Source organism: Fringilla coelebs, assembly GCF_963513975.1.
Source record: "Fringilla coelebs genome assembly, chromosome: 10".
NCBI classification, from domain to species: Eukaryota; Metazoa; Chordata; class Aves; order Passeriformes; family Fringillidae; genus Fringilla; species Fringilla coelebs.
Window position 1 is genome coordinate 2989848 of NC_140036.1, and position 24098 is coordinate 3013945.

General features: G+C 45.6%; 1 protein-coding gene across 5 annotated transcripts; it reads left to right on the forward strand.

Moving 5' to 3' along the window:
- The first annotated feature begins 4396 nt into the window (after positions 1 to 4396).
- Positions 4397 to 18125, forward strand: PLEKHB2 (pleckstrin homology domain containing B2). Of its 5 annotated transcripts, none has more exons than XM_084212641.1 (8): positions 4397 to 4457; positions 7639 to 7686; positions 8306 to 8458; positions 9175 to 9277; positions 10162 to 10201; positions 12318 to 12407; positions 13498 to 13612; positions 15623 to 18125. In XM_084212641.1, the coding sequence occupies exons 2-8, from the start codon at positions 7650 to 7652 to the stop codon at positions 15757 to 15759; spliced, it is 675 nt and encodes a 224-aa protein (XP_084068767.1). In that variant the 5' UTR covers positions 4397 to 4457; positions 7639 to 7649; the 3' UTR covers positions 15760 to 18125. The 5 variants fall into 5 exon arrangements, with proteins under 5 accessions (XP_084068767.1, XP_084068769.1, XP_084068768.1 ...); XM_084212643.1 differs by lacking the exon at positions 4397 to 4457 and adding an exon at positions 7300 to 7340; XM_084212642.1 differs by lacking the exon at positions 4397 to 4457 and adding an exon at positions 7361 to 7545.
- The last annotated feature ends 5973 nt before the right edge of the window (positions 18126 to 24098 follow it).

The window sequence follows — 24098 nt, forward strand, 5'->3', positions numbered from 1 at the left end:
CAAAATGGGAAAGCAGCAGCTCACACTGTGTGTGGAGTTTAGAGTTAGACACTCAAGAACTGCAGGATTACAAATATATGAAAATATATTAAATATATTTAAATAAAGAAATAATAATACAATTATAAATACTACTAATAAATAAAACAATAATACAATATAAAAATATAGAATACATATAAGAAAATATATGAAAAAGAGAAAAGCTAAAATCCCAAGGCCTCACAGTGCCCAGATTATTAGCACATGCTGCAGTCTGTGGTGCTGGGGTGTGAGCACTGGCCAGGTTCTGCTGGGGCAGAGCATTTGTGCAGCCTGGAAGCTCACTGTCCATTCCACATGCATTTATACACATGCTGTGCTTAGCAGTTCTGCATTGTTTTGCGGCATAGATACATTATATTTTGCAAATTTGAGCAGAAAAAGACCCAAATCAATTTAAAACATCTGTGCCCTTCACTTCAGCTCCTGGTGTGTAAGACAATAGTCCTGCTAGGAGACCCGTCTGTGCTCAGGAGGGAAAGCTGTGCTCTGCATCCTGTCCAGGACCTCCCCAGGAACCCCTTCAGCTGGGTACAGCACCACACAAACTGATCACACTGGGTAACATCTGCCAAGGAATTTCAGTCATGGGTGCAGGTGAATTACCCACAGAAATAGCAGGAACTGGAAGCCAGGAGCCTTTTCCACTGGAGACATGGAAGGGTGTTAAGGCAGTCTGCAGAAAGGTGTTTCCAAGTCTGTGATTTACCTTTCTGCTCAGGACTATTATGCACACAGTTAAGACACTACAGCCTTCTGGAAAAACAGAAATATGTTCTTTTCCATCTCTCTTTCATCAGGGAAGCTTTATAGGCTATGTACAAACTATTGCAACCTGGCCCAGTTTCCCAAACAGTTAATCAAGCTTGCCTTATTCCTGGACCTATCTTCTGCTCTGCTATTCTCACCTAATGCCTAAATACTTTCAGATTGCCCATAAGCTTCATATTAAAGCTTTGAAACACTAATAAATAATAACCACATAACACTTTTGGAGTCCTAGTTCTTTGAATTCCTTATTCAGGTGTTCTCCAGCAGCAGCTCTCCTGATCTTTTTGGTGCAAGTAGGGATCTTTGGTTGAATAATAGTTTTCTTGATTTTACTACTTTTCATTTCATTACCTTGTAAGCAATACTGATTCTGAAAAAAAAAAAAAAATTTCCTGATTGAGCATGTGTTAGTTGTAGTAATATTAATAGCATTAATTATAATGCTTAATAATGCTGGCATGTATTTTGTTTGAAATGCTTTTTCTTAATGCAAATGTATATTCTGCTTGGTTTAGAGTCTAATTATATTTTATGAATCAAAGTATGAAATTTTAAATTCAAATTTCAGCTGAAGACCTTCAAATGGCTGTGAGAATTCAAATACTTATGTTGGTGGCAATCAAAATTTAGCATGTATGGAAGAGATGTATTATGTCAGCTGCATTATGACAAAGAATTAGAAGTCACATATGGCTGAATGTTTCCAAATCCATTTTCCCAAACAGCAATTTCTTAGGTGTTTAGAAATTTAATTTGCCAATTCAATTTTAACTGGTATGTGGTAACTATGATGGGGAAGTTGAACTTCAGCCTTGGTTGCTTTGATTCAGGACAAGAATGGGAGTAAAAAAAGTCAGGGCTTGGTAAGTCTTTAATATTCCAAAGGTTTTTTTCAAAATTATTAGCGAGGGATGAATCTTGCATCATGCTTTGGAAGTTACCAGACTGACAGTGCAATTATGAACAGGCTGAACATTTGAACAAAAGCCTTCACTTTCACACTTCACTGGCAAGTGGCTTGAAAAGAAATCCCCAGTTGCAATAGCATTCACCTAAATATTCTAGTTCTTTTGCTCAGGGTATTAATACTCAGGCCTTCAGCTCTGCAGCACAGCTAATTAGAAACTCACTGATCAAAGTTTCCTCGGCAAATGAGGAGCCCAACCTGTTTAATTCAAAAGATCTCAGAATGATAAGCCTGAGAGATGTTTGCATGTGTTTCCAGCATATGCTTGGGTTGCTGGCACACTGAAGATCTGATCTTTCCTGGATTTGTGCCTCTGTCCTGCTGCCTCAGATGGGATTTGTGTGGCACTCACTTGTGTGGCTGGGCTCAGAGCCCTGCCCAGCTTTCCAGGACAGGACATGGTCCCAGACAGCTCCAAAACAAAGCCTTGATGCTCTGCACCCATGGACATAATTCATCCAGGAAACACCTGACAGTTGCCTGAGGAAGTTTAAAATGGTTTTAAACTTAATATGAAAACTAAAGTTTTACATGAACCCAGACAGCCAATGCTTTGAACACGTGCCAAAAAGGCAGCTGTCCCCTCGTGACTGTTCATCCAGGGCAGGAGCTGCTGAATTCCCAAATCCTTGAGAGGAGAATCTTTCATTGCAGAAGAAAACTGCTCCCTCCCCCTGTGTAAAGGTTGTCTTGCCTTCCACTACCAACCTCTTACCTCCATTTCTGAAAATGCTTTTACAGCAATGAAAGGTGACGGTTTTAGCCTCTGAGAAAGGACCCTACATAAATAGAATTTGACCTACACAAATCTTGTTTACTGGTGGTTTCTGAAATGTGTTCTATTCACAGAATCTTTTTATCCCTCCTGTTCTGCCTACACCACTTTTCTGGCCCTTCAGAGATACATGAAAGCAAAGGCCACGCTACAGCCTTGAAGTACAGGGCCACAGGCTTTCTGTGTAATTTCTAGTTAGAACTGCTCTTGTGCTCAAGAAGAGATAATAGATGGGTAGGAGGAATTTGAGGAGCTTGTTGACAGATTAAGCCAAATTGTATCTATGATGAATATTATTTCTGTATTATCTAGGCTTAAAGAGATTGATGCAAACAAATTAATGATTTTTTTTCTTTTTACTTACAGTTGTTATAATAGTGATATTCTGTAATATAGTATAGAACAATATAGTATAATAAAGTAATTAATTAGCCTTCTGATAAGATGGAGTCCTCCTCATTATTCCTCCCGGCTGTCTGGGGCAAAAATATCCACTATAGTATTCCCTCCTAGACTGCTAGAATGAGCCTGGGAAAAGTTCTAATAGGAAATCCCATCAATCAGGGAAAATATTACATCTCCATAAGAGGTTGTTTTCATTTTCCAGAATAACCATCTCACACATTTTGCATTACAAATGGAAACACAATTTGAACGATGGAGTTAATTAGCCAGTGTGAAAAATGCCAATCACTTGTTTTTAAAATTATAAAAGTTTAATGATAATAAAATGGTTCTAAAAATAATATAATTAGAGGAATAATTTGGAGAATTTGGATTAGGACAATATGAGACAAAAAAACCAAAGAGTTACGGACGTCCAGGTACCTTTTTCTTGGCAAAATAAGCCTGAAAAGGGACCCACGTTAACAGAGGATGAACCCTTAAAAACAACAGCCTGTTGCATATTCATCCACCTCAAACATGATGCATCAATTCCATTCACACACAGGATTCTGGCTGGGCAGTGTCAGCTTCTTCCTCTGAATCCTGACGGCGTCGTCAGGGCTGAGCGAGGCAGGAAGAAGTTAATTTCTTCTGATAATGGGGCAATAAATTCCCTTTCTCTGAAAGATTTCAGTGTTCTGTGACTGCTATCTCGGTGGGAGTCCTTTCCTTAGAAAAAAAGCATCCTACATAGCGTAGTTTCTATTTTAACATTTTGTTATAACCTAAAACTACATTTAACACACCACTTAAGAAAATTAACACAGCATAACTTCCTAACACAACACATATAACATCCATTTTAATATTTGCGAAGAGCCAATCATAAACCAGGCATTTTTCACACAGAGTAACTATCTCATACATGTTGCGCTAGCAGTGGAAGCGCGGTTCGAGCTGTGCAGTCGCTCAGCCGGTGACCGGAGCGCCGCCCGTGGGTGCCGGCGTGCGGGCAGCACCGAGCCCGGCCAGCTGCGCTGCACTGCACGCCCGGCCCGGCACGGCCGCCGCCGCCTTATGTAACAGCTGGTCCCGGAGCAGCCGGCCTCTCCCGGCCTCCGCTACTGCCGGGAACTGCCTGAACAGAGCCCCTGCCACTCTCTGTTGCGGTTCCACGGCGTGAGATCGAGAGCCGTGGAAGAAAAGAAAAAGCCTGTGTTAAGAACCGCTTAGTGCCATGAGGCCGCCCCTGTGCCAGCCGCCGGCCCGGGCGGCAGGCGATGGGTTTAAAGCGCCGGCAACGCGCGTGTGGGGCCGGGGAAGGCATTAGCGGGATGGGGTCGGCGTCCCGGCTCAGCCTTCCCCAGCGGACGGAGCCTGGCCGGGCTGGGCGCTCCCCCCGGCTCGATGCGGGCCCGGTGCGGGCCGGGCGGCGCGGCTGACGTCAGGGCGGGGCCGGCGCTGCCCGCGGGCGGAGCGGGGCCGGCGGCGGGCGGCGGGCGCGGGGAGCGGCAGGTACGGCCGGCGGCCGGGCTGGGGCAGGGCCGGGCCGGCGGGGAAGGGGCCAAGGGGGCCGGCTCCCGGGGGCGGCCTCACCATCGCCAGCCCCGCCAAGGTCAGCGGGGCGCAAACCCGGCCGGGAGCCGTGCCGGGACCCGGCTGTCGGCGGCGGGGAGGGCGAGACGCGGCTCTGGGGGCAGCCCAGGCCGCGCCCCGGCGGGCAGAGGCGCGGAGGGCCGGGGCTGCCGCGGGGCTGTCCCGGGGGCAGCGAGCACCGCCCGGCAGGGCTGGGACGGAGCCGCGGCCCCCGAGCGCCGGGAGCTGGCTCGGAGATCACGGACAGCTCCTGGGGAAAGGGCCTGCGCAGCTGGGCCGGAGCCAGGCAGCTCCAGGAATAGAAAACTTGCGCTGTTGGGAGCGGGAGGGGCCGGGCAGGGTTACGTTTGAGCGCTGTACTTCCTGTACTCTGCCCAAGTACGGAGAGTAAAGTAACCTGGGGAGGCTGCGGGCACTGCTGCTCGCCGCCGGCTCTGCTCCGGAGCTGCCGCTGCTGTCTCAGCCCTCTCCATCGACACGGAGTGCCGGATCGGGCCCACGGCTAGCTCAGCTAGGGATTACAAGCTGCAGGGAGAAACACTTGTTTTATTTTAAAGGGTGTTTTATCAAGAAGGGGACTGGAACAGACTGTTGGATATTCCACGTTATATTCCGTGCAGAAAACTGCTGTTCCAGGGAGTAGAAAGGAATCGTCCCACTCCTTTGCTGCATCTATTCCTAACTCAAGTTCAGTTTACAGTGCTACTATTCTTAGATTTCGGTCACCAAAGCACTTTTATTCATATTGGTTATAAATTAATTTATCTTTGGTTAAATCCCATTTTTCGTGTCGGTGGCACTGGGCTGGTTTAACGAGCAAATACTCTTCAGATGCCGCTGATCTTGCTAGGCTATCTTGTAGCTCTGCAAATACACTTTTAAACATCATGTGGGTGGACTGTGAATACTGTATAGGACTTCAAATGAGCCCTTCTGCTTAAAAGGACAAGGAAGAGTATCTAATTGTTTTTGCACCTCCCACTTTAAGTGCTGACAGATTTTTCTCTGTGATTCCTTGTTCTCCAGAACTGAAGTTTTAGGCACTTAAACTCTGAATTGGGAAATTGATTTGTACTATAAATAAACTGATTTATTTGCTGCCTCTGAGGTTACATGCAAGGTGCTGTACAGCTGCTGAAGCCCCATTTGCTGTTGTAGCTTTAGACAGCTCTCAAACATTCTGAATGTGAGACTTTGTGAGCTGTTCTGTAATCACAGGCAAAACTCAATTTGTCAAGAGAGAGGTTTTCTTTTTTGGTTCTTCCCCTTTTTGTGTCCAAGTTAAATCTAATTATGCTATTGTGTAACAGAATTGGTTTAAAGGTAGCAACAACATTCCATGGCCTAGTCTAACACTTGCAGCAGAACTGAAGTTCATGCAAATTCTTTTTTGGCCTCCAGAAATAGTGATTTCACCTTATTGGGCAAACTGAAAGACATGGAAACGCCATTAGAGACATTCATTGCTGTGAAAATGAAAAGCAAGTCGACTGTTTCCTTGTAAAGGAGAATCAAGGGGAGAGAAGCCTGTGTTGGGGGGGTGGCAGAATGAGCCTCAGGTCCTTTGTAGTGCTTTGTTCCTTTGGAAGAGTTAACTGGCCTCTATTTCTGGAGCTCTCTGTATAGGAGTGACAAGAGCATGCTCAGACCAGGAGAGCAGGACCACAATTAAAGCAGGACAGGAGTCTGACACTCCCTTTCAGAAGTGGGCTCTCAGCAGAATCTTTCTTTTCCCAGCAAGCTGGTACAAAAGTCCAGCTTTTGACTGGAATAAGAGGTTTATCCTGGAGTTCAGACTTTACCTGCAGATGGTTCTCACCATCATATCCAAGCCTGTGCAGGGTGTGGCATTCCTTAAATATGAAATCCTGATGGTTCTAATCTTGTGTGCTACAGTATTTGCCCAGTAGTGTGAAGAAGACACAGCTACGAGTAATATCCATTAGATCAGGAAACATGGATGCTTAGTAACTTCATATTTTATAAGAAGATTACAAAACTCTTCTTTTTCTCCCTTCTCCTCAGCTTTAAACACATTCTGCTGAAGTTTGTCTGGGAGGAGTTCCTCTGTTTATCAAATCTACTGTGCCACCTTTCACCCCCTCATCCCCCCCCTTTATGCTGCTACAAGTCAAATGTTTTTTGTTAGGTTTCAGTATTGTGTCTATCTCTTATATTGTCTCTCATATCTGTCTCTCTTACAGGCCCCACAAATAATTTCAAAAAAGCAGCCTTCTTAGGGGAGGCTTAAAATGCTTCTCTTCTTCCTTTTCTAATTCAATTGCATCTGGATAGTTGAGTTTTTATAATCTCTTTTAAAACAATAATCAGAACACCATTAGGCTGTAAAATACAACCTCATTTTCCAATATATCCCATGTTTGATGTCTTTTTTCAGCATGCTCATAAACCAGAATGCAGTGGCCGAGTACTTAATGTCACATGTGATGACTTGAATTTAACACAGAGTCCTTGCCATGCTATTTCAAGCTTCATTTAAAAGCTGAGGAGAACTGAGAATCTTACTGTATGTGCTCATCTTTTACTTTCTTTAATTCTTAGAGTGAGCAAGTGATGATTTGAAAGAAATACAAGTCATAAAAACAGCTTTCTCCTTCCTGTTTAAGATTAAACTGTTTCAGCTTTTGTTTTGATTGGACTTTGAGCCAGTGGATGAAAAACACAGAAGAGGAAGTACAGAAAAAAAAAGAAAGAAAAGAGGCAGGTAGAAGTGCTTGGTAACTTGAGACTGCAGAGTACAGGATGTACACGTATGCAGAGAGGACTTTAAAGGAACTGCTGGTGAGTCAGAAAGGAGTCATTGCAGTTTGTCTCTTCCCTATTTTCTAAGAGCAGCAGCTGTAAGGGTTTTTTTTGCCAGTTAAACACCAAGGTGGTCTCTGACAGTCACGCTGGATCGCAGCACATTCGTTACGTCCTGCACCACCAGTTGTGCTTACTGAGTGTCTTCAGCTGGGATCTGCTGCGTCTCTGCTACGTGAGCTGGGTACATGCAGCTCTAATAGATGGTATTGAGTTGCCTCTTGAAGTACTGAAAACTGCTTTTCTCCCCCCTCCCCCTTGCTCTTCTGCCCACCAGATTAAGCAGCAATGGCATTTGTGAAGAGCGGATGGCTGCTCCGGCAAAGTAAGTCACGGGTCTTTCTCTTCCTTCTCTCCCTGCTCACTGGGATTTCTTCAGAAAACATCACAGCAGCTGATGTTGGAGTAATTCCCAGGTTTTCTTAAAACAAGTAGTTCTGTGGGTTGTTTTTGTAGGGTTTTTTCCCTTTTTACTTTAAGGACACGTCACATAATGACGTGTCATGATGGCATTCCCATGTGACCTTTGGGTGCTCTAGTGGGAAACAGGATATAAACATATCTGAGGTGTCTGACTGGCATTCAGCTTCAAATGCTGCTCTCTAATCAGTGCTGTGTAAGTGGGGACTTGAAAACTTTACCTGACACCTCAACTTAATGTCTTTCAATTAATCATGCCCTCTGCTTGTTCCTGCAGCAAATTAGATCTCAAGCATCAGGACATGCACTTAAAATAAAAACAGTTTTGCTTTGAATTCTAGATGAAATATGGCACCCAGTTCTCTGATGTTCCCTAGTGGGGATGTTGTAATACAGGATTTTGCTTGGCACTTTGGAATGTTGTTTGGGGCAACTGGGAAGGATTTCTTGGTTTATTTTTATTAACTTCAGGACAGAAGTATTTCCCGATATGTACCCTCAAAAGTGACTGTGTGATTTTTAAGGTACTATTTTACGGCGTTGGAAGAAGAACTGGTTTGATCTGTGGTCTGATGGCCGCTTAATATTCTATGATGATCAAAGTCGCCGTGATCTAGAAGATAAAATCCACATGAGAATCCACTGCATCAACCTCAGGGTGGGGAATGAATGTCGAGGTAATAATGAAACCTTCAGGACTTGTGTGTCCAGAGATTCTTTACAATGGTGTGCCTGCCCAGCATACCACATACAGCACTACTGCAGATGTAAACATGTCCAAAGTGTGTGAACCTTCACTGGTCTTGAATCCCCCACCTTCCAAAAAACTCAACCCCACCAACTCCTAAGTTGGTTTGGAGATACCCAGGGTGTGGGATCACCGTGTGGTAGGTTAGGTTAGGGTTTGATACTTCCTGTTAAAACTCAGGGAGGACAGTGTACCATGCATGCAGGAGGATGGGATGTTCCCAGCAGGACTGTGTGTCTGATACAGAGCACTCCTGGTATAATCACAGTGCTGGCTGGACAGAGAGGCAGGGCTAGAAATGGGAAACCTCAGCAGATGTTTTTGTTAAGTTCACTTCTAGCATTTGTTAGTGCTCCATTTGGTGCTGACACAAGTGCTGGATGGTACCATTGCTAAGGATGGATTGGTTCTGCTGTGAGACACTTGCATTTCATAGGGAAGGTGTTCAGAGCTGCTTACTTGCAGGATACTCTGAGGAGTAAGAACAGGTTATTTCCTTCTGGGGCTCATTCTGATGCCATGGAAGGCAGCTACAACTGGCCCTGGTTTATTTTGTCCAGACTTGCTTAAACTGACTCCCTTCTTGTACATGTGCTCATGTAGTGCTGTTTATACTCATAACTCATGTCTGTTTTTCTCACTCAGATTTCCAGCCTCCAGAGGGGAAGCAGAGAGACTGTCTACTGCAGATTGTTTGCCGTGATGGGAAGACAGTCAACCTCTGTGCAGAGAGTGCAGATGACTGCTTGTAAGAGAGCCAAAGAATAATGGTTTTGCTGCTTCTCCCTCTTTTATCCCTCTTTATCTCCCTCCCTAGTTCTTTTCCTTCCTTCTAACTTTCAGAGAAATGTTTTAAGAAAGTTTTCAAGCAAATAAAAGCAGGTTTTCAGTGACAAAACCCCCAGTATCTCTCCTAGAAGTTGTCTGGCTCATGCAAACTAACTGCAAGTTAAGTCAATGAAAACATTGAAGGGTGAGGAGGAGTAGAAGAATCTGATTAATACGAGATTTGTTAAACAGATTTTTTTAAAGTTTTGCCATTCTTCAAGAGCACATGGCATTAGCCCAGGGACATCCCAGTAGCAATAGGAGGAATATTCCACTCTTGTGAACTCTCAGCTGAGCTGGGCTGTGTAGAATTAGATAACTCTGTGACCGCTGTTTGCCAAGAATTGTTCCATGGAGCATGCTCCCAGCCCTGTGGCAGGGCAGGAGCTGGGTGAGGTGTTCCTGCCTCCTGGGAACAGCAGCAGCAGCAGCAAGGCCCCTGCTCTAATCAGCACAGATGTGCTGTTCTGCTGGGGTGCATCCCTTCCCATTACCTCATCCTAAGCATGACTGCATATTTCCTACCAGTTGTGCTTGCAGCAAGGACCTCCAAAACTGCACCCATTCCTCCTCTTGTTCCTCCTTGTTCTTTCTCAGCTCTGCAAAGAAAGTAATTTTTTCTTAGTCTTGGTGTAACACTTTTGTGCATTCGAGTGTCTCATTAGGCTTTGACACATGCAGTACCTAAAACTCTGCTCCTGCAGTACCTCTACTTGCTAACCTTGTTTGTTTCATTGACCTGAAAGAAAAAGGTGGCTTTAATTTTTGTCAGTGTTCCACTAACTAATGGGGATTTTTTTGCAGGGCATGGAAAATTGCTCTCCAGGATGCCAGAACAAACACAGTGAGTGTTCTACTTAGACTTTATAGTGATAGAGAAGCAGCACATCAGTGTTCTGTGTGGTCCAGCAGTTGAGTTCTGAAATCATCTTCCATCTTTCTCTGCTAGAGAAAAACAGGGTCATGATCATGATAGTAAAGCTTGTGGGTGGGGAGAAGAATGATTCTCTGCATCACAAAAACGTCCTAGCAGCCAAGTCCAGGCACATACATGCTGTGTGGAAAATAATTATTTTAAGGAATGATTCCTCTGGGTGGAAGTGAATGTTTGGAAAGCTGGTCTGTGGGCACTGAGGCTGTGGGCAATAAGCAAATCTTCTGCAACCAGCAGAAATGAACTTTTCACTCCTAGTGTTTGTTGCTTCCCAGGTGGGTGCAGTGTTAAAAAGGAAGCTTGCTACACAGCAGCTGTTTGTTAATGTAGATCCATCCCACTGTGGGATGCTTCTTGGCAGAGACATGGGGAAGAGTGAGATGCTTGGAGGGGAGTGCAGGCATGCTGAGGAGGAGTGTATTACCTCTGCATTTTCTGCAATTGGATTTTCCTTTAGACTGCCTTCCAGAGTACTCTGCAGCACTAGCTTTCCTTGGATGACTAGGCTGAACCAACCCAGGGGAAATGCTGTGTTTTGTAGAAGCTTATCTCAGTTTCTGATGGGTCACATTAACATTGCCACTGTACTGAGGCATCTGTCAGGTGATATAACTTAGATTTGTAGATACCCAAAGCAAACACTTGTCATGGCAAAACTACCCCAGACACGACTGCCTCTGACTGCAGCCATGACTGCCTGTGCTTCTTAATGAGAAGTGAGGGATTTGTCCTCATGCAGGGGACACAACACTCATGGTCTGTCTGCTCTAGTTTTAGGGGATTTATCTCACCTGTGTGTGAGATGGTGGCTTGTGGTTTCAGGAAACAGGAGCTGCTGTTTTCATGCCTCTGACACTGCTGCCAGCCTTGATAGATGGCTCAGAACGCGGCAGTGCTGACCTTGGTCAGCCAAGGCAGACCCCAAGGCTACTCAAAGTAGAGCAGGTAGCCCTCTACACAAGTAGGTACAGAAATTAACATCTTCCAAAGCTATTAAAGGTGTCCAATGAAGACTCAGACTAACTGGAGGTGTGTGACACACTTCTCAAAAATTCCAAGCATCCAGCAGTGCCTCCTAATTTCCCTGGAACAGCAGGGTGATCACCTTAGCTTTGAGAACTGTATCATTTACAGGTGTTTGCAGGCTTGTGCATGGCTTGTACAGAGATCCCTGTGGCAGGGCAGAACACATTTACTGCTAAGATCTGAGCAGATTTCTCAGGTGATGGAAATACCACTTCATACAGTATTTTAGTAGTGTTTCAAGCAGTCCTTAGAATCTTCACCATGAGTTTGACTTGGGATATAACCATATTATGTCCTCAAATGGCATATTTCATCAGTCCAAGAGATAATACAACATTTGCTGTTAATTTATTAAAATGTTCCCTTGTGAATTAAAGAATGGGAGCTGGCTTTTGCCTTGGAAAAGGGAATAAGAACATCACTGTAGATTTTGGAAATTAGGGGCAAGAATACAAAGGTAGTGTAAGAAATCTTAATTGTCTTTGAGAACTTTAAATGGACTCAAGTGTTACCACCTCTGCCTCAGGTAGCACTTTGGCTACTGCATTTGTTTCCTTTACCTGCTTCTGCAGAACGTGGTGATACCAAGTCACTACTTGGTGATAAAATAACTCTAGGGTGCCAGGAAGCAGCCAGCTTAGTTGTGAAGATTTCTTTGTCTGAAGACAGAAAATGAACAGGAGGGTAATTTCTAAATCTGAGGGTCTGGCATGGTGGGAGGAGCCAGGGTGCTTGTATGTACACATTTCCATGTCTGTGGCACACACAGGGAAAAATTTGATGGCTCCTTTCTGTGGCTGATCAGGAATTTGTATTCTCCCAGGTCTAGTCTCCAGGTACTTTCTTTCTGCAGCCTTTACAAGGAACTCACTGCTTTCTTAACACACAGTGTGGTTAAAGGTTACTTTCTCTTTGGGGTCATTAAGCTTTAATCCTTAGACTGCTCTAACTGTCTGTCTGTAGGAGCAGGTGATAACTGCTCTCTCTCCTTGGTGTTTAGGGCTACGTGGGATCTGATGTGATGTATGATGAGACAGCCATTTCCTCAGCCCCTCCTCCCTACACAGCTTATGCCACACCATCACCTGAGGTAAGAGTTGCAGTCAGGAAGCATCAACTGAGCGAGGCAGCAGGAGCAGCCTCCTTCAAGCACTCACCAAGTGCTGCATTGTACTCTTACACCCAGCTGTAAAGCTTTTACAACAGCAGAGAGTAAGGCACTATCAGCCTGTTGCTGCTCTTATTTGAGATGGATTTTCTTTGAAAAGGATGAGGCACATTTTGTTGGAAGGTGTATAAAGAGGTGGCTGCTCAGTGAACTTGAAAAATAAAGCTTCTGAGAGACAGGGCAGAATTTATTTGGCTGATCTTCGAGTATAGTGGTAGTGCAGCTTCTAACATGAGGAGGTGTAAGTACACTTTGATGTTGTGCAAGCACTGGAAAGGTGTAAGATCGGGAGTTTTAGAAATGGGTTGTAGTGACTGGAGCTGCCACTTTTAGCAGGATTTTGTGTACCAAGATGTCACAGCAACACAACAACTCCAGTTCCTGGATACACAGTTCTTTAGCAGTGAAGGAACAGCTTTGGGACCAAACCAGGATATGCTGAGGATTTCTGGATATGCTTAGTGGTGTGCAGTAATATGTGAGGGGATAGTTTGGAGTACTATTACTTGTTGCACTATCTGCTCCAGCCTCTCACTCTTGTTAAAAATGAGTTGTGGTACTGGGAGCTTCCTCTATGCAGCCTCCTCTGCACAGGAGGAGAAAAAAAATTCTTCTAAAGCATACAGCTCTAGAGCATTTGTCTTTAATCTGACATTTGCTTGCAGCGTACCCTCTCGGAGTTTTTTGGGATTGGCTGCTGCCTTCCTGGCACTTCTGAGTTCCCCAGAGAGCTGTTGTTGGCATGAGGGCAGAGAGGAGAAGCTGGCAGGGCTGCTGTGCCTCTGCCTGATGATCCAGTCCCTGCCTCTGCCGTTGCCTATTGAGGAAAGGAAGAGAGCAAATGCTGCTTAGCTTTTTTCCAAGCTGTTCTGAGTCCATTCCAGGGAGTAGATTGGCTGTAGCAGGACATCCTGGATGCTTTAGTGAAAGAAATGAAGGAACACTGAACAGTGTGCTTGATTGGATCCCTAGCAGAGTGTACCTGTGTAACAGCCCTTTTTAATTTCCCCAGGTTTATGGCTATGGCTATGATCAGTACAATGGAGCGTACCCCCCGGTCGGCCCCCAGATCTTCTATGCCTCCAATGGACAAGCTTATGCTGTGCCCTATCAGTATCCATACCAAGGTAATCAGCACATCCTCACCTTCCCTCAGAAGCTATTTGAGTCAATCTTTCTGGCTTTAGCTCTATTACTCACCATCCTTTACCAGCCACCACTCCTGCACACAGAGAAAGAAACCTGACCTGGAACTGGCACCCAGTCCACTCACACTTTCACAACAAAGGCAGTGCAGTGAAATTGGTAGTAAGGGATTTAACCTTTCCAATGGGATCTCAGCATAGTTACACTGCTTTATAAACTCCTTTTGAACCACACAGAACTCTAACTACAGCATGTTTCCTAAGGAATGTTACAAGAGCCCGAAGAAGATGTGATTTTGTGATTCAATACTCCATATTGGGCAATGATGTAGCTTTTCATTCATCTGCTCCTCTTAAACATAATTTAGTTATTTAAATGCAAGTTTCAAAGGTAAATCCATTCCCAGAACAAGGTTGTAGCTGGTTCCTTCCCCATGTGCTGGAATTGCTGTACTTGCAGCATTTCAGCCACATGAAATCTCCTGTTGCTCTGTTCAGATTTGTATAGCTTTCAATCTCAAAAACAGGAAGGAAAGAGTAAAATTGTCAGGACTTTTAATCATAGTCCCCTTAATTTAGGGTTAGTTTTGCACAGAAAAACTACAGTCCTACAGAACTGGGGCTTTAGTGTTGTACAGTAATAAAAATGAGAAAACTAATTGTTCATTATCTGACTCTGCAAACAAGATTCTCTACTGAGAATTTTTTATTTCAGTTTTGAGGGAGATTTTGTTTTCCATTTGGCATTTTTCAGGTTATTTCACTTACCTTTTCCATTTTTTGTTATAAGGGAGGTGCATCAGCTTTTAAAGCTTTTGAAATTTTCTTCATATAAGTTACTGAAGTCTTAAGATAGAGATGATATATATTCAAACACAGAGGAAAGTGTATTCTGTTGGTTCTGAAAAGCAGTAGCTTTTTAAAAACCCAAGAACTGTTTTTAAAAACTTCCAGCAGGCCAAACCCACATGATAACAATGCAGCAACAAACTCCCCTGAGCAGTTTGCAAGTGTGTTAAGATACTGGTTACTGGTTGGGCATAGTAACCAAGGCTCAATGTTTTCCTTCACCAGAGTCACTGCAACTAAACCTTAGGGTTCAGATTCACCACAGCACCTCACTTAACCCCTGTACCTTCAGCTCTGCTGCTCCTTCTCTGCAGTGACATAGTCCTTCTCAGGGCAGAGAGCCATGCATTGTTCAGAGTCAGTGAAAGCCTTTCCTAGTTGTATTTAGTTGGAATACTTAAGAATCTGTTACAAAACACACTGTAAGATTTTTAAGGATATTTAATCTCCCTGAAATGTCTGGAAGGGAAATGAGTATTGTTATGTTTGCTTTGCAGCTAGCAGCTGAATCAGAAAAGAAAACATGACAGGTGAAGCTGTTACAAGTCTGTTACAGAGCAGGGGTCAGTCAGTGGCTTATTGAGTCCAAGGTTAATTTCTTACTACTGGGCAATCTTCATCTGAACCAAAATGTAGCAGCTGTCCCCACCCCACAGATCAATCCAGGATGTGGAGGCTGAATTGCAGTAGGCAGTAAATGTAAATAACTCATTCACAGTTTCAGACAAATGACTGGCTTGAGAGCTGCCAAAGATTTTTTCAGGGAGAGGGGGTAAGGGGGAAGAACTAAACGATTTGCCTTAACTTCAAGGCTGAATCATTTTTTAGACCCATTTCTTACATTAAATCCACAAAGTGAATACAATTGTTTGCAGAACAATGTTCACCTTTACATTTGTGATGAGTTTTCCTCAGAGATATTAAGCTGTTACAGGGCTAGAAGTGTTGCTAGGATTGCCCTTGGATTTAATTAATGTGGAGGCTGAGTCCAAAGCAGAAATGTATTATACCGGTGCAGCTGACAAAATATTAGTATTCATTTGATAGAAGAAGGTGAAAGAACAGCCTGTTTTGAAATTGCAGTGTATGGTATTAAGATACACATTTCTTCTGCCCTTTTCCCAACACCCTCTTATTTCCTAGGACCTTATGGGCAGCCCCCTGCAAACCACGTCATCATCCGAGAGCGTTACCGTGACAGCGATGGAGATCTTGCACTGGGCATGCTGGCTGGAGCAGCAACTGGAATGGCTCTGGGATCACTCTTTTGGGTCTTCTAGATTACCCTTTCCTTATCTCTGTAGTTCCAAACCCCTGTACTGTGTGCAATAATATATTGGCAATGTTGTTTACTGTTAAACTTTGAAAAATGCAATAGTTATTTTTCAGTAGTGACATCTTAATAACTGATTCTTAACTGTCTTAATGAGAGTTTAAAGGCACCATTTAGTTAAGTGGTTGGAAATGGCATGTGCTGCTCTTGAATTCTGGTCTGATGTTCAGAATTATAAGGATCAATATCAGCACCAGTGTCACATGGTAGCAGTCACCTGCTTTATGAACAGACTGTTACTGTAAACACCACAGGAAAAAAGATTGGTTTTTTTGGGGAAGGGTCTAGGATCTAGGTCAAATAAGAGGTTAACAGGAATCCTGCATTAGTGTACAGATACTACTGGCTTTAAACATTCCCTGGAAATACATAAAGCTCAGCAGAGATTCCTTGGCATTAGACAGTCTGCCATGCTTGAGGTTTTTTTTTTTTCAGACTTGCCTGCAGATGGTAGTGTGTTTTCTTAGGTGCAGCCCTGTACCTGCTTCTCACACCATCCAGGTGAAGTTGTCTCTGAGAATGTATGAGCAAACCACTAGGAAGCAGCAGCACTCCTCAATTCTTTTATTCTCCCAGAAATGTGAATGACTAGGGGCAAGGAAGAGCAGTGTTTATTGTTCTAGCTCCCTCTTTATCCTGGATAACTCTTCTGTGGTCATGGTCAGATGGAAGTACCTGATCTTTAGCTTTGCAGGTGTCTGCAGAGCAGCAGCCTCAGACACTGCAGCAGCTGCATTGTTAGGAGCCAGCCATGGTCTCTGCTCCTTACTGCCATGGCTCTACAGAGGCTGCAGGAGGAGAAGGAACTTGAACAGCCCTTGCTCTGTTGGGCCTGCCAGCCTCTCTGCAGCAGGAACAGGAGGGGAGAGAAAGCAACACAAGGAGACTTTGCACACAGGCACTTTGATATCAGCTGCCTTGCTGATCCTGTCAGGGCTAGGATAAGATGCCTGCCTCTTAGCCAACAAGGTTTGCTGAACCAGGTTCCATATTTACAATCAATATTGAGCACAGCTGAGCCTGGGTTTGTTTGTACATTTTCACCTCACATTTAGCAGGTCTCCTCTTCCTTCCATGACTTGTTGAGAAAAACACTCCAAGGAATCTGTCTGGCTTTGCTTGTATGTGTGGTTTCTCTACACAGTGTGCTGTCCCCTGGAGTGCAGCTGTTTTGTGTGTTACATGGCCTGTTCTAATCCATGCTGAGCTGTGCTTGGCAGAGAAAGGAAGCTGTGAAGAAATGCATGGGCTTTTTTGTTCAGGAAAATGAGGCAGGGTGCCTAAGTTGAGTTCTTATAGTAAGAGGACTTATTTTTATACTTCCACTCTTAGATTCCTGTATTCGCATACTGTTTTAATGTTAAGTCTTACTTTTGCTTCCATTTAGAAGAAGGTTAATTTCCTTATGGTTCACAGGGTTTCATGTCAGAAAAGATGAAAATAGATGAGAACTTGCACCTATATAAATTTAGCTGAAGTCCCAATCTTCTCCATTTCATCCTAAAATTCTCTTGGCTCTGTCCTACTTAAGCAATAGAGGTCCTGGACAAGAGTTTGGGTAGCAGCCAGTGGAAGCACTAGGCTTTCATGAGCCTTAGGACTAACTCAAGCAAGTGGAATCGCTGGAAGTAAACAGACAGATGTCATTGTGGCTGCTTTACTAAGAGTGGCCTAATCCAGGGAAGATAAACTGCTTTCAGGAGGCTGGCTCTGAGCTGTACACCAATGTGCAAACATGTCCTTTCACAGGTTAACAAAGCTGCACGTGTTCAGCCAGTCAGATGGACTGAAAGGACATTCTGGAAGTGCAAAAGAGGACTAAAGTGAAAGTTTCCTATTGCTAGTCCAAACCAAAAGAAATTGCAGTACACTACTGAAGCTCTCTTAGAGACCTTGAGGTCAGAAAGGGATGGAATGTAAGTGGACAAACATGTCTGCCCTTTTAAAAAGCCCTTTAAGAGGTGAATTTGATTACAGGTCTATGCTGCTGTCTGGTTTGTGCTTTGCAATAGTGAGTTCTGCAGAATGCCTTCATCTCCTCTTCTTCCTCTGTGATTCTTAACTTGTAAGGAGTAGGGGAGAATAAAACCAATGGGCATCATATGATTTTTTTGAATTTCCTAATGATTGGGAAAGGATAACAAAAAGTGAATCAGCTGGGTTTTTTGTTTTGGTTTGGGCTTTCTTTTTTTTCCAGAAGACCTGTTAGTCACAGCAGGGGAACATGTCTTTTGTGTTTTCAGGAGATAACTGTCTAGGTCCCTAGTTTCTTCAAGTGAAGTATATAAAATAAAGATTGTTGATTGCAAAACATTCCTGGGTTGAAATTCAAAAGAAATTATCTTTTTAAAAGTTCAAATTGAAGTAATTCTCCATTAAGAAGATAATCTTTCACTTCTCAATGGAAAAACACACTTGAAATTGAAGCCAAAGATTTTAGTTTCAGCTTGGAAACAATAGGCTGCTTTTGTACAAAAATCATGAACTATTTTCTGTCTCTGAAGCACAGGCATTTAGAACCCAGAAAGCAAGTGTACAAACTTGTGTTAGAGCCTGAAATCAAGAGCACAGTTATCTCCCTGCAGGTGCTTGTAGCCTTTCTGATCTCACTGCAGGGACAGAAGTGACAACATCCTGGTGCACAAAGCAGCAACACGGAGATTGCCACCTGAAGTCCCTGGCTGTTGAAGCTCAACTTGCTTCCTGAAGACATGCCTGTGTCTCCTGTTGCTCAGAACAGAGCAGAGCTTTGGTCAGATGCACAGGAATGTCTGTTTGGATGCACAGTGGGGACTCAGGGGCCTTTCTCTGCACTTCATGTGGTTGGTGCAGTTGGTGTGGGTGCTGCTATGAGCTGAAGGAGATGGGATCTGGGGCTTGGAGGGACAGCCATGCCAGATTCTGCAGACCACTGATACCACAGTGATGGGAAGAGGCAGCAGGTGGCAAGATAATTTTCCAAGCAGATTGAAATGATTGTTTCTGAATGGTGCTATTCATGTCTGTAATTCCAGTTCTATTTGCATAGTACTCAAGCACACATTCCTGCTTTGGGCCCAATACTGAAGCCCCCTAAAGCTCTGGGAGGTTCACAGGTATCACAGTAGCACTGTTTTTGTGCAGTGTACATTGTCAGGGAAGGATAAATCTGTTGTACAGCAGTGCCAGTCTGTTCAGAATTGAGTAGGTCACGAGTCCAGATATTCATCTGGGACTTGTTACTTTTGGGCTCGCAGCTGGACAGAGCCAGGCTTCTTGAGAGCAGGGTGGGAATGCTCAGCTCTCTGAAAAGTCTGACCACATTAAAGAGGTCAACCAGGGTTATTCTTAGTTCCATGTGAAAACATAGCTGTTGGCTCCTTTTGCATGAATTTGAGGGAGAGCCAGTCTCTTCCAGTGAGTGGGTAAAGGCTTATGGACTAGGGAGGAGGGGGTGGGCACAGTTTCTGTACAGAACAACTGCACTGACTGCCAGCAAAGACACACCTACCCCAGTGCTGAAGCACATTCTGAGCAGTGTCCAGATGGAGCTACCCTGCATGCCATCCAGCCCTGGCTTACTTTGTTCTTCAGTGAAGATTCAGTAGGTGATGGAACCAGCTAAAAAAGTGGAGTGGAGGAGAAAATTCACACCCATGTTCCTCAGATGTGTTTGTGCTTTTCCTCCTCAGCATAAGACTGTGTAAGTCATGGAGGGTAGCATGCAACAAGTTTCCCCTCCAGAATCTTTATGTTCTTGTGCACTCCTTGTCTTTACTGCAGCTTTTACTGTATGTTCTCATTCTTATTATTAATTTATAGCAAAATAACCATAGCAATAAAAGTCATATTTAGTGTAATTATTTTGTCTTGACATGTTTACTAGCCTTTATTCAACACTTCTCATTTAGTTGGAGTGCACACAGCTCAGGCTGACATACCTTGGGCATCTCAGTTACAATTTAATAAGCGTGATGTAAGGTCTGTGAAATCAGCAAAGTAACTCCACACTAACACCACTACACCAACATTAGAATTAAGACCTATTTCTTTCTAATGGAGTTGAAGGCTTTGACTCAGAAGTGCTTAATCTTGGATATATGCAACACTGATCCAGATTTACCATTTGACATTGTGTTATCAACAGATTTGTACTGTTTAGTGTTAGACTAAGCTGCTTGGAGCACAGATGTTGCTCTGGGCAAAATGCTACTGGTTGCTGTATTGGTATTTCCTGTTTATTAATTGCTTCACAGCAGTTGGGTACAATCAATAAGTTTGGTTTGACAGAGACACTAAATGACCACAGCTAGCTCTGCCTCCTAAAGGCAGACAATCTTGCATGTTTGCAGGGAATTAAACTTCTAGTCTGAAGGAGCACAGTACATTTTGTAAAACAGTATCCCTGCTTTGTGCACATTTTGTTTTTACTGCTAAGGGATGGTGGGTTTTTAGCCTTCAAACTGGGGAAGGAATGAAAACAAAACTGCTATTTCAACCCATCAGCTGATGTCAGAGGATGCAGTGCTTTTCTCCACAGCACACTATGTTGACTGTGCCTGTTTTGTCAGTCAGCAGTTCCATATGATGGTTTTATTAGCACATCATGTATACCTAACTCTACCTGCCCAAGCCCACTTGTACTGAAATTCTCTGCACCAGAACAAGTTAGGGAACTAGATTTGCTGTGCAAGGCTTAGCAGCTCCACACCTTCCTGAGCTTCCAACAGCTTGGAGAATGGGCTTTGCCTCTGCTCCTGCATTCCCTCTCCTCTTTGTGGTTGCAAAATGCCACTGCCATAATTAAATTGGGTTGCATTCCTAAAAGTACCTGTATTTGTCTCTTTCTCCTGTTGCAGTTCTACTGCACTGCATTGCAGTGAACTCAACGTTCCCTGAATTTCAGTGGAGCTGAGAGTGTTCCCCCACACCGTATGCTGTGAGCAGTCCCTAACCACAAACCAGAGCTGGTCCCAGCTGGCTGGCACAGACCCAGCTGGTTTGGAGCCTCCCAGGTGCCACAGAGCACCTTACTGGGTTTCAGAGTTTTTGAGGCATCTCTAAAAGGCTTCAGAACTCACAGGGCACATTAAAAACTCCAGTGTATCTGCATTAATAACTTCAAGTTTAAGAGCCATGTGCAGAAAACTTGGGAAAGTTACAGACCAACAAACTTGGTTGTTGAGCTGAGCTGAGCTTAACTCAACTGACTATGGTGGATGTAATACTGATTCTACCCAGTTCTCCATGTACTTTATGTACCAAGATTAGCCATGTATTTTGCAAAGCATGACAGGTAAAGTCAAAAAGAGTGACCCCTGATAAGCCCCCTGAGCTTTCTGGGGCCAGGTGCATGGGGGCTGAGGTGAGCTTACCCCAAGCAGCAGCTGTATCTCCTGCCAGCCATCAGCCATGCCCCAGCCAGCAAGCCACAGCCAAGTCCCAGCTCTGGAGGCCAGCAGAAAGTCCTGTACCTAACTGAGTCCACCCTTCCTGAGCTCATGGATGACACCAAGCTGATTGGGACTGTTGCTCTGCTGGAGGGCAGGAAGGCTCTGGAGAGGAATGTGGACAGGTTAGATTCATGGACTGAGACCAGCTGTATGAGGTTCAATAAGGTGAAGTGCCAAGTTCTGCTCTTACCCCCTGCAGCACTACAGGCTGGGGACAGAGTGGCTGGAAAGCAGCTCAGAAGAAAAGGCCCTGGGGGTGCTGGTCAATAATGGGCTGAACATGAGCCCAGATGTGCCCAGGTGGCCAAGAAGGCCAAAGGCACCTGGCCCGTGTCAGCGATGGTGTGGCTGGCTTACTTTGTTCTTCAGTGAAGATTCAGTGGGTGATGGAACCAGCTACACAAGTGGAGTAAGGAGAAGATTCACACCCACGTTCCAGGGCACGATTATCCCCCTGTGCCCAACAGTGGTGAGGCCACACCTGGTGTGCTGTGTCCCATTCTGGGCCCCTCCATTCAGGAAGAACATTGAGGGGCTGGAACCGTCCAGAGAGGGGAATGGAGCTGGGGAAGGGGCTGGAGCACAAATCCTGTGAGGAGTGGCTGAAGGAGCTGGGGGTGTTTAGCCTGGAGAAAAGGAGGCTCAGGGGGGACCTTATGGCTCTCCATGAGGTTGTAGCCAGGTAGGGGCCGGTCCTCCTCTCAGGGAACAAGGGGCAGGATGAGAGGACATTGCCTTAAGCCGTGCTGGAGGTTCAGACTGGACATTAGGGTGAATTTCCTTCCAGAAAGGCGCCTTAGCCATAGGAACGGGTTTCGCAGGGAGGCGGCGGAGAGCCGGTCCCGGGGCTGTGTGAGGGCAGCCTCACGGGCGGCTCCGGCCGCCGCGCTCCCCTCACGGGCAGGTCCGGCCGCCGCGCTTCCCTCACACGGCTCCGGCCACCGCGCTCCCCTCACACGGCTCCGGCCGCCGCGCTCCCCTCACGAGCGGCTCCTGCCGCCCCATTCCCATCACGGACGGCTGCGGCCGCCGCGCTCCCCTCACACGGCTCCGCCCGTAGATGGCGCCGCGGCCCCGGCGATGGCGGCGCTGGGCCCGGCCCTGCCCGGCGAGGCTCCGCAAACGGGGAGGGCCACGGGCAGCACAACCCGCGGGGCTGCGCCGCCTTCCCAAGCCGCCTGCTGATCAAAAGCAGTTTTTCATGGAAATGCTCAGGCACACGAGTGTAATGAAAGGCATTTCCATGCCAGATTTCCGTGCTCAAATCCTTAGCTGCTTCAGCTGAAGAGCTGTTGATGATAAAGTGGCGGCGTTTTTCTCGTGCTCGAGGTGAAGGGGTATTTGGGCTGTCCTGCCTGTTCTGCCAGGCCAGCAGATGACAGGTCCGAGTTTTAGGCAGCCCCCAGGCTCGGAGCCCCCCAGAGCAGCCCCCCAAAAAACAAGAGCTGCCCCCCAAAAAAACAGGAGCAGCCCTCAAACAAACAGGAGCATCCCCAAAGAGGAGCAGCCCCAGACAAACAGGAGCAACCCCAAAGAGGACCAGCCCCAGACAAATATGAGCAACCCTCGAACAAAGAGGAGCAGTCCCAAACAGGAGCAGCCCCCAATAAACAAGAGCAGCCCCCAAACAAACAGGAGCCGCCCTCAAACAAACAGGAACAGCCCCCAAACAGGAGCAGCCCCCCAAAAAACAGGAGCAGCCCTCAAACAAACAGGAGCAGCCCCCAAATAGGAGCAGCCCTCAAACAAACAGGAGCAGCCCCCAAACAGGAGCAGCCCCCCAAAAAACAGGAGTAGCCCCCCAAAAAAACAGGAGCAGCCCTCAAACAAACAGGAGCAGTCCTCAAACAGGAGCATCCCAAAACAGGAGCAGCCCCAAACAAACAGAAGCAGCCCCCCAAAGAGGAGCAGCCCCAGACAAATAGGAGCAACCCTCGAACAAAGAGGAGCAGCCCCCTGACAAACAGGAGCAGTTGCCAAACAAACATCAGCAGCCTCCAAAGAGGAGCAGCCCCTAAAAAACAGGAGCAGTCCCCAAATAAACAGGAGCAAACCCCAAACAGGAGCAGCCCCCAAACAGGAACAGCCCCAAAGAGGAGCAGCCCCCAAAGAGGAACAGCCCCCAGACAAACAGGAGCAGCCCCAAACAAACAGGAGCAGCACGGCAGCACCGGGCAGATGCCAGCAGGCCTTGAGCAGCCTGGCAGGGGCTGCTGGCAGAGCGCAGGAGGTGAAGGAAAGCTTTAGAAAAGGTGATCGATGATTAGGGATCTGGCTTTTTCCTACCTGTGTTTAACAGGGGAAGATGGGCTAGGAGCCCTGGCCTGGGGTTAGGATGCTCTGGGTGAGTTTTCCCAGCTCTGTCACAGGCTGTTTGTGTGATGTTGGGAAGAGCCACTTTACGTTGTCACATCTCACTTCTCACTTCCCCAAAAGAGAGACAGCGATGCAAAAGGAACAGACAAGTTCATGAAAAGCTGTAAAGCTGTTCCACTCTGTGCATGCACTGAGGACACAGCAATATCAGCCTGGGCTGACATTTTCAGAGGCCTTTGACATGATCATGAAGAACAACAATTAACAGTGTTTAAATTAGAAACAGCCTAGAATACAGAGGGCAAGGGCTGGCAATTCAATAACAGCACCATGTTTCTTTGCACACAGAATATATGACACGAGAGCTGGAAGAGATTTTAACCCTTCCTGATCTAAAGCAGACTGAGCTCCATCACCTTGCAGCACATGTAGGAAACCCAGGATGGTCCCTGGTGCACAACCTCCCCATGATGCAGGCAGACAGGGCCAGCAAGCCTGAGCATTATTCCAAAGCAGGGAAGGAAAAGTAAATAAACAG

What these genes read in the sequence shown, in the direction of transcription:
- PLEKHB2 (XM_084212641.1), top strand. Translation starts at nt 7,650, where the DNA reads ATGGCATTTGTGAAGAGCGGATGGCTGCTCCGGCAAA. An exon ending in CGGATGGCTGCTCCGGCAAA is followed by an intron (nt 7,687 to 8,305) that starts GTAAGTCACGGG and finishes GTGATTTTTAAG; the next exon opens with GTACTATTTTACGGCGTTGG. An exon ending in ATGCCACACCATCACCTGAG is followed by an intron (nt 12,408 to 13,497) that starts GTAAGAGTTGCA and finishes TAATTTCCCCAG; the next exon opens with GTTTATGGCTATGGCTATGA.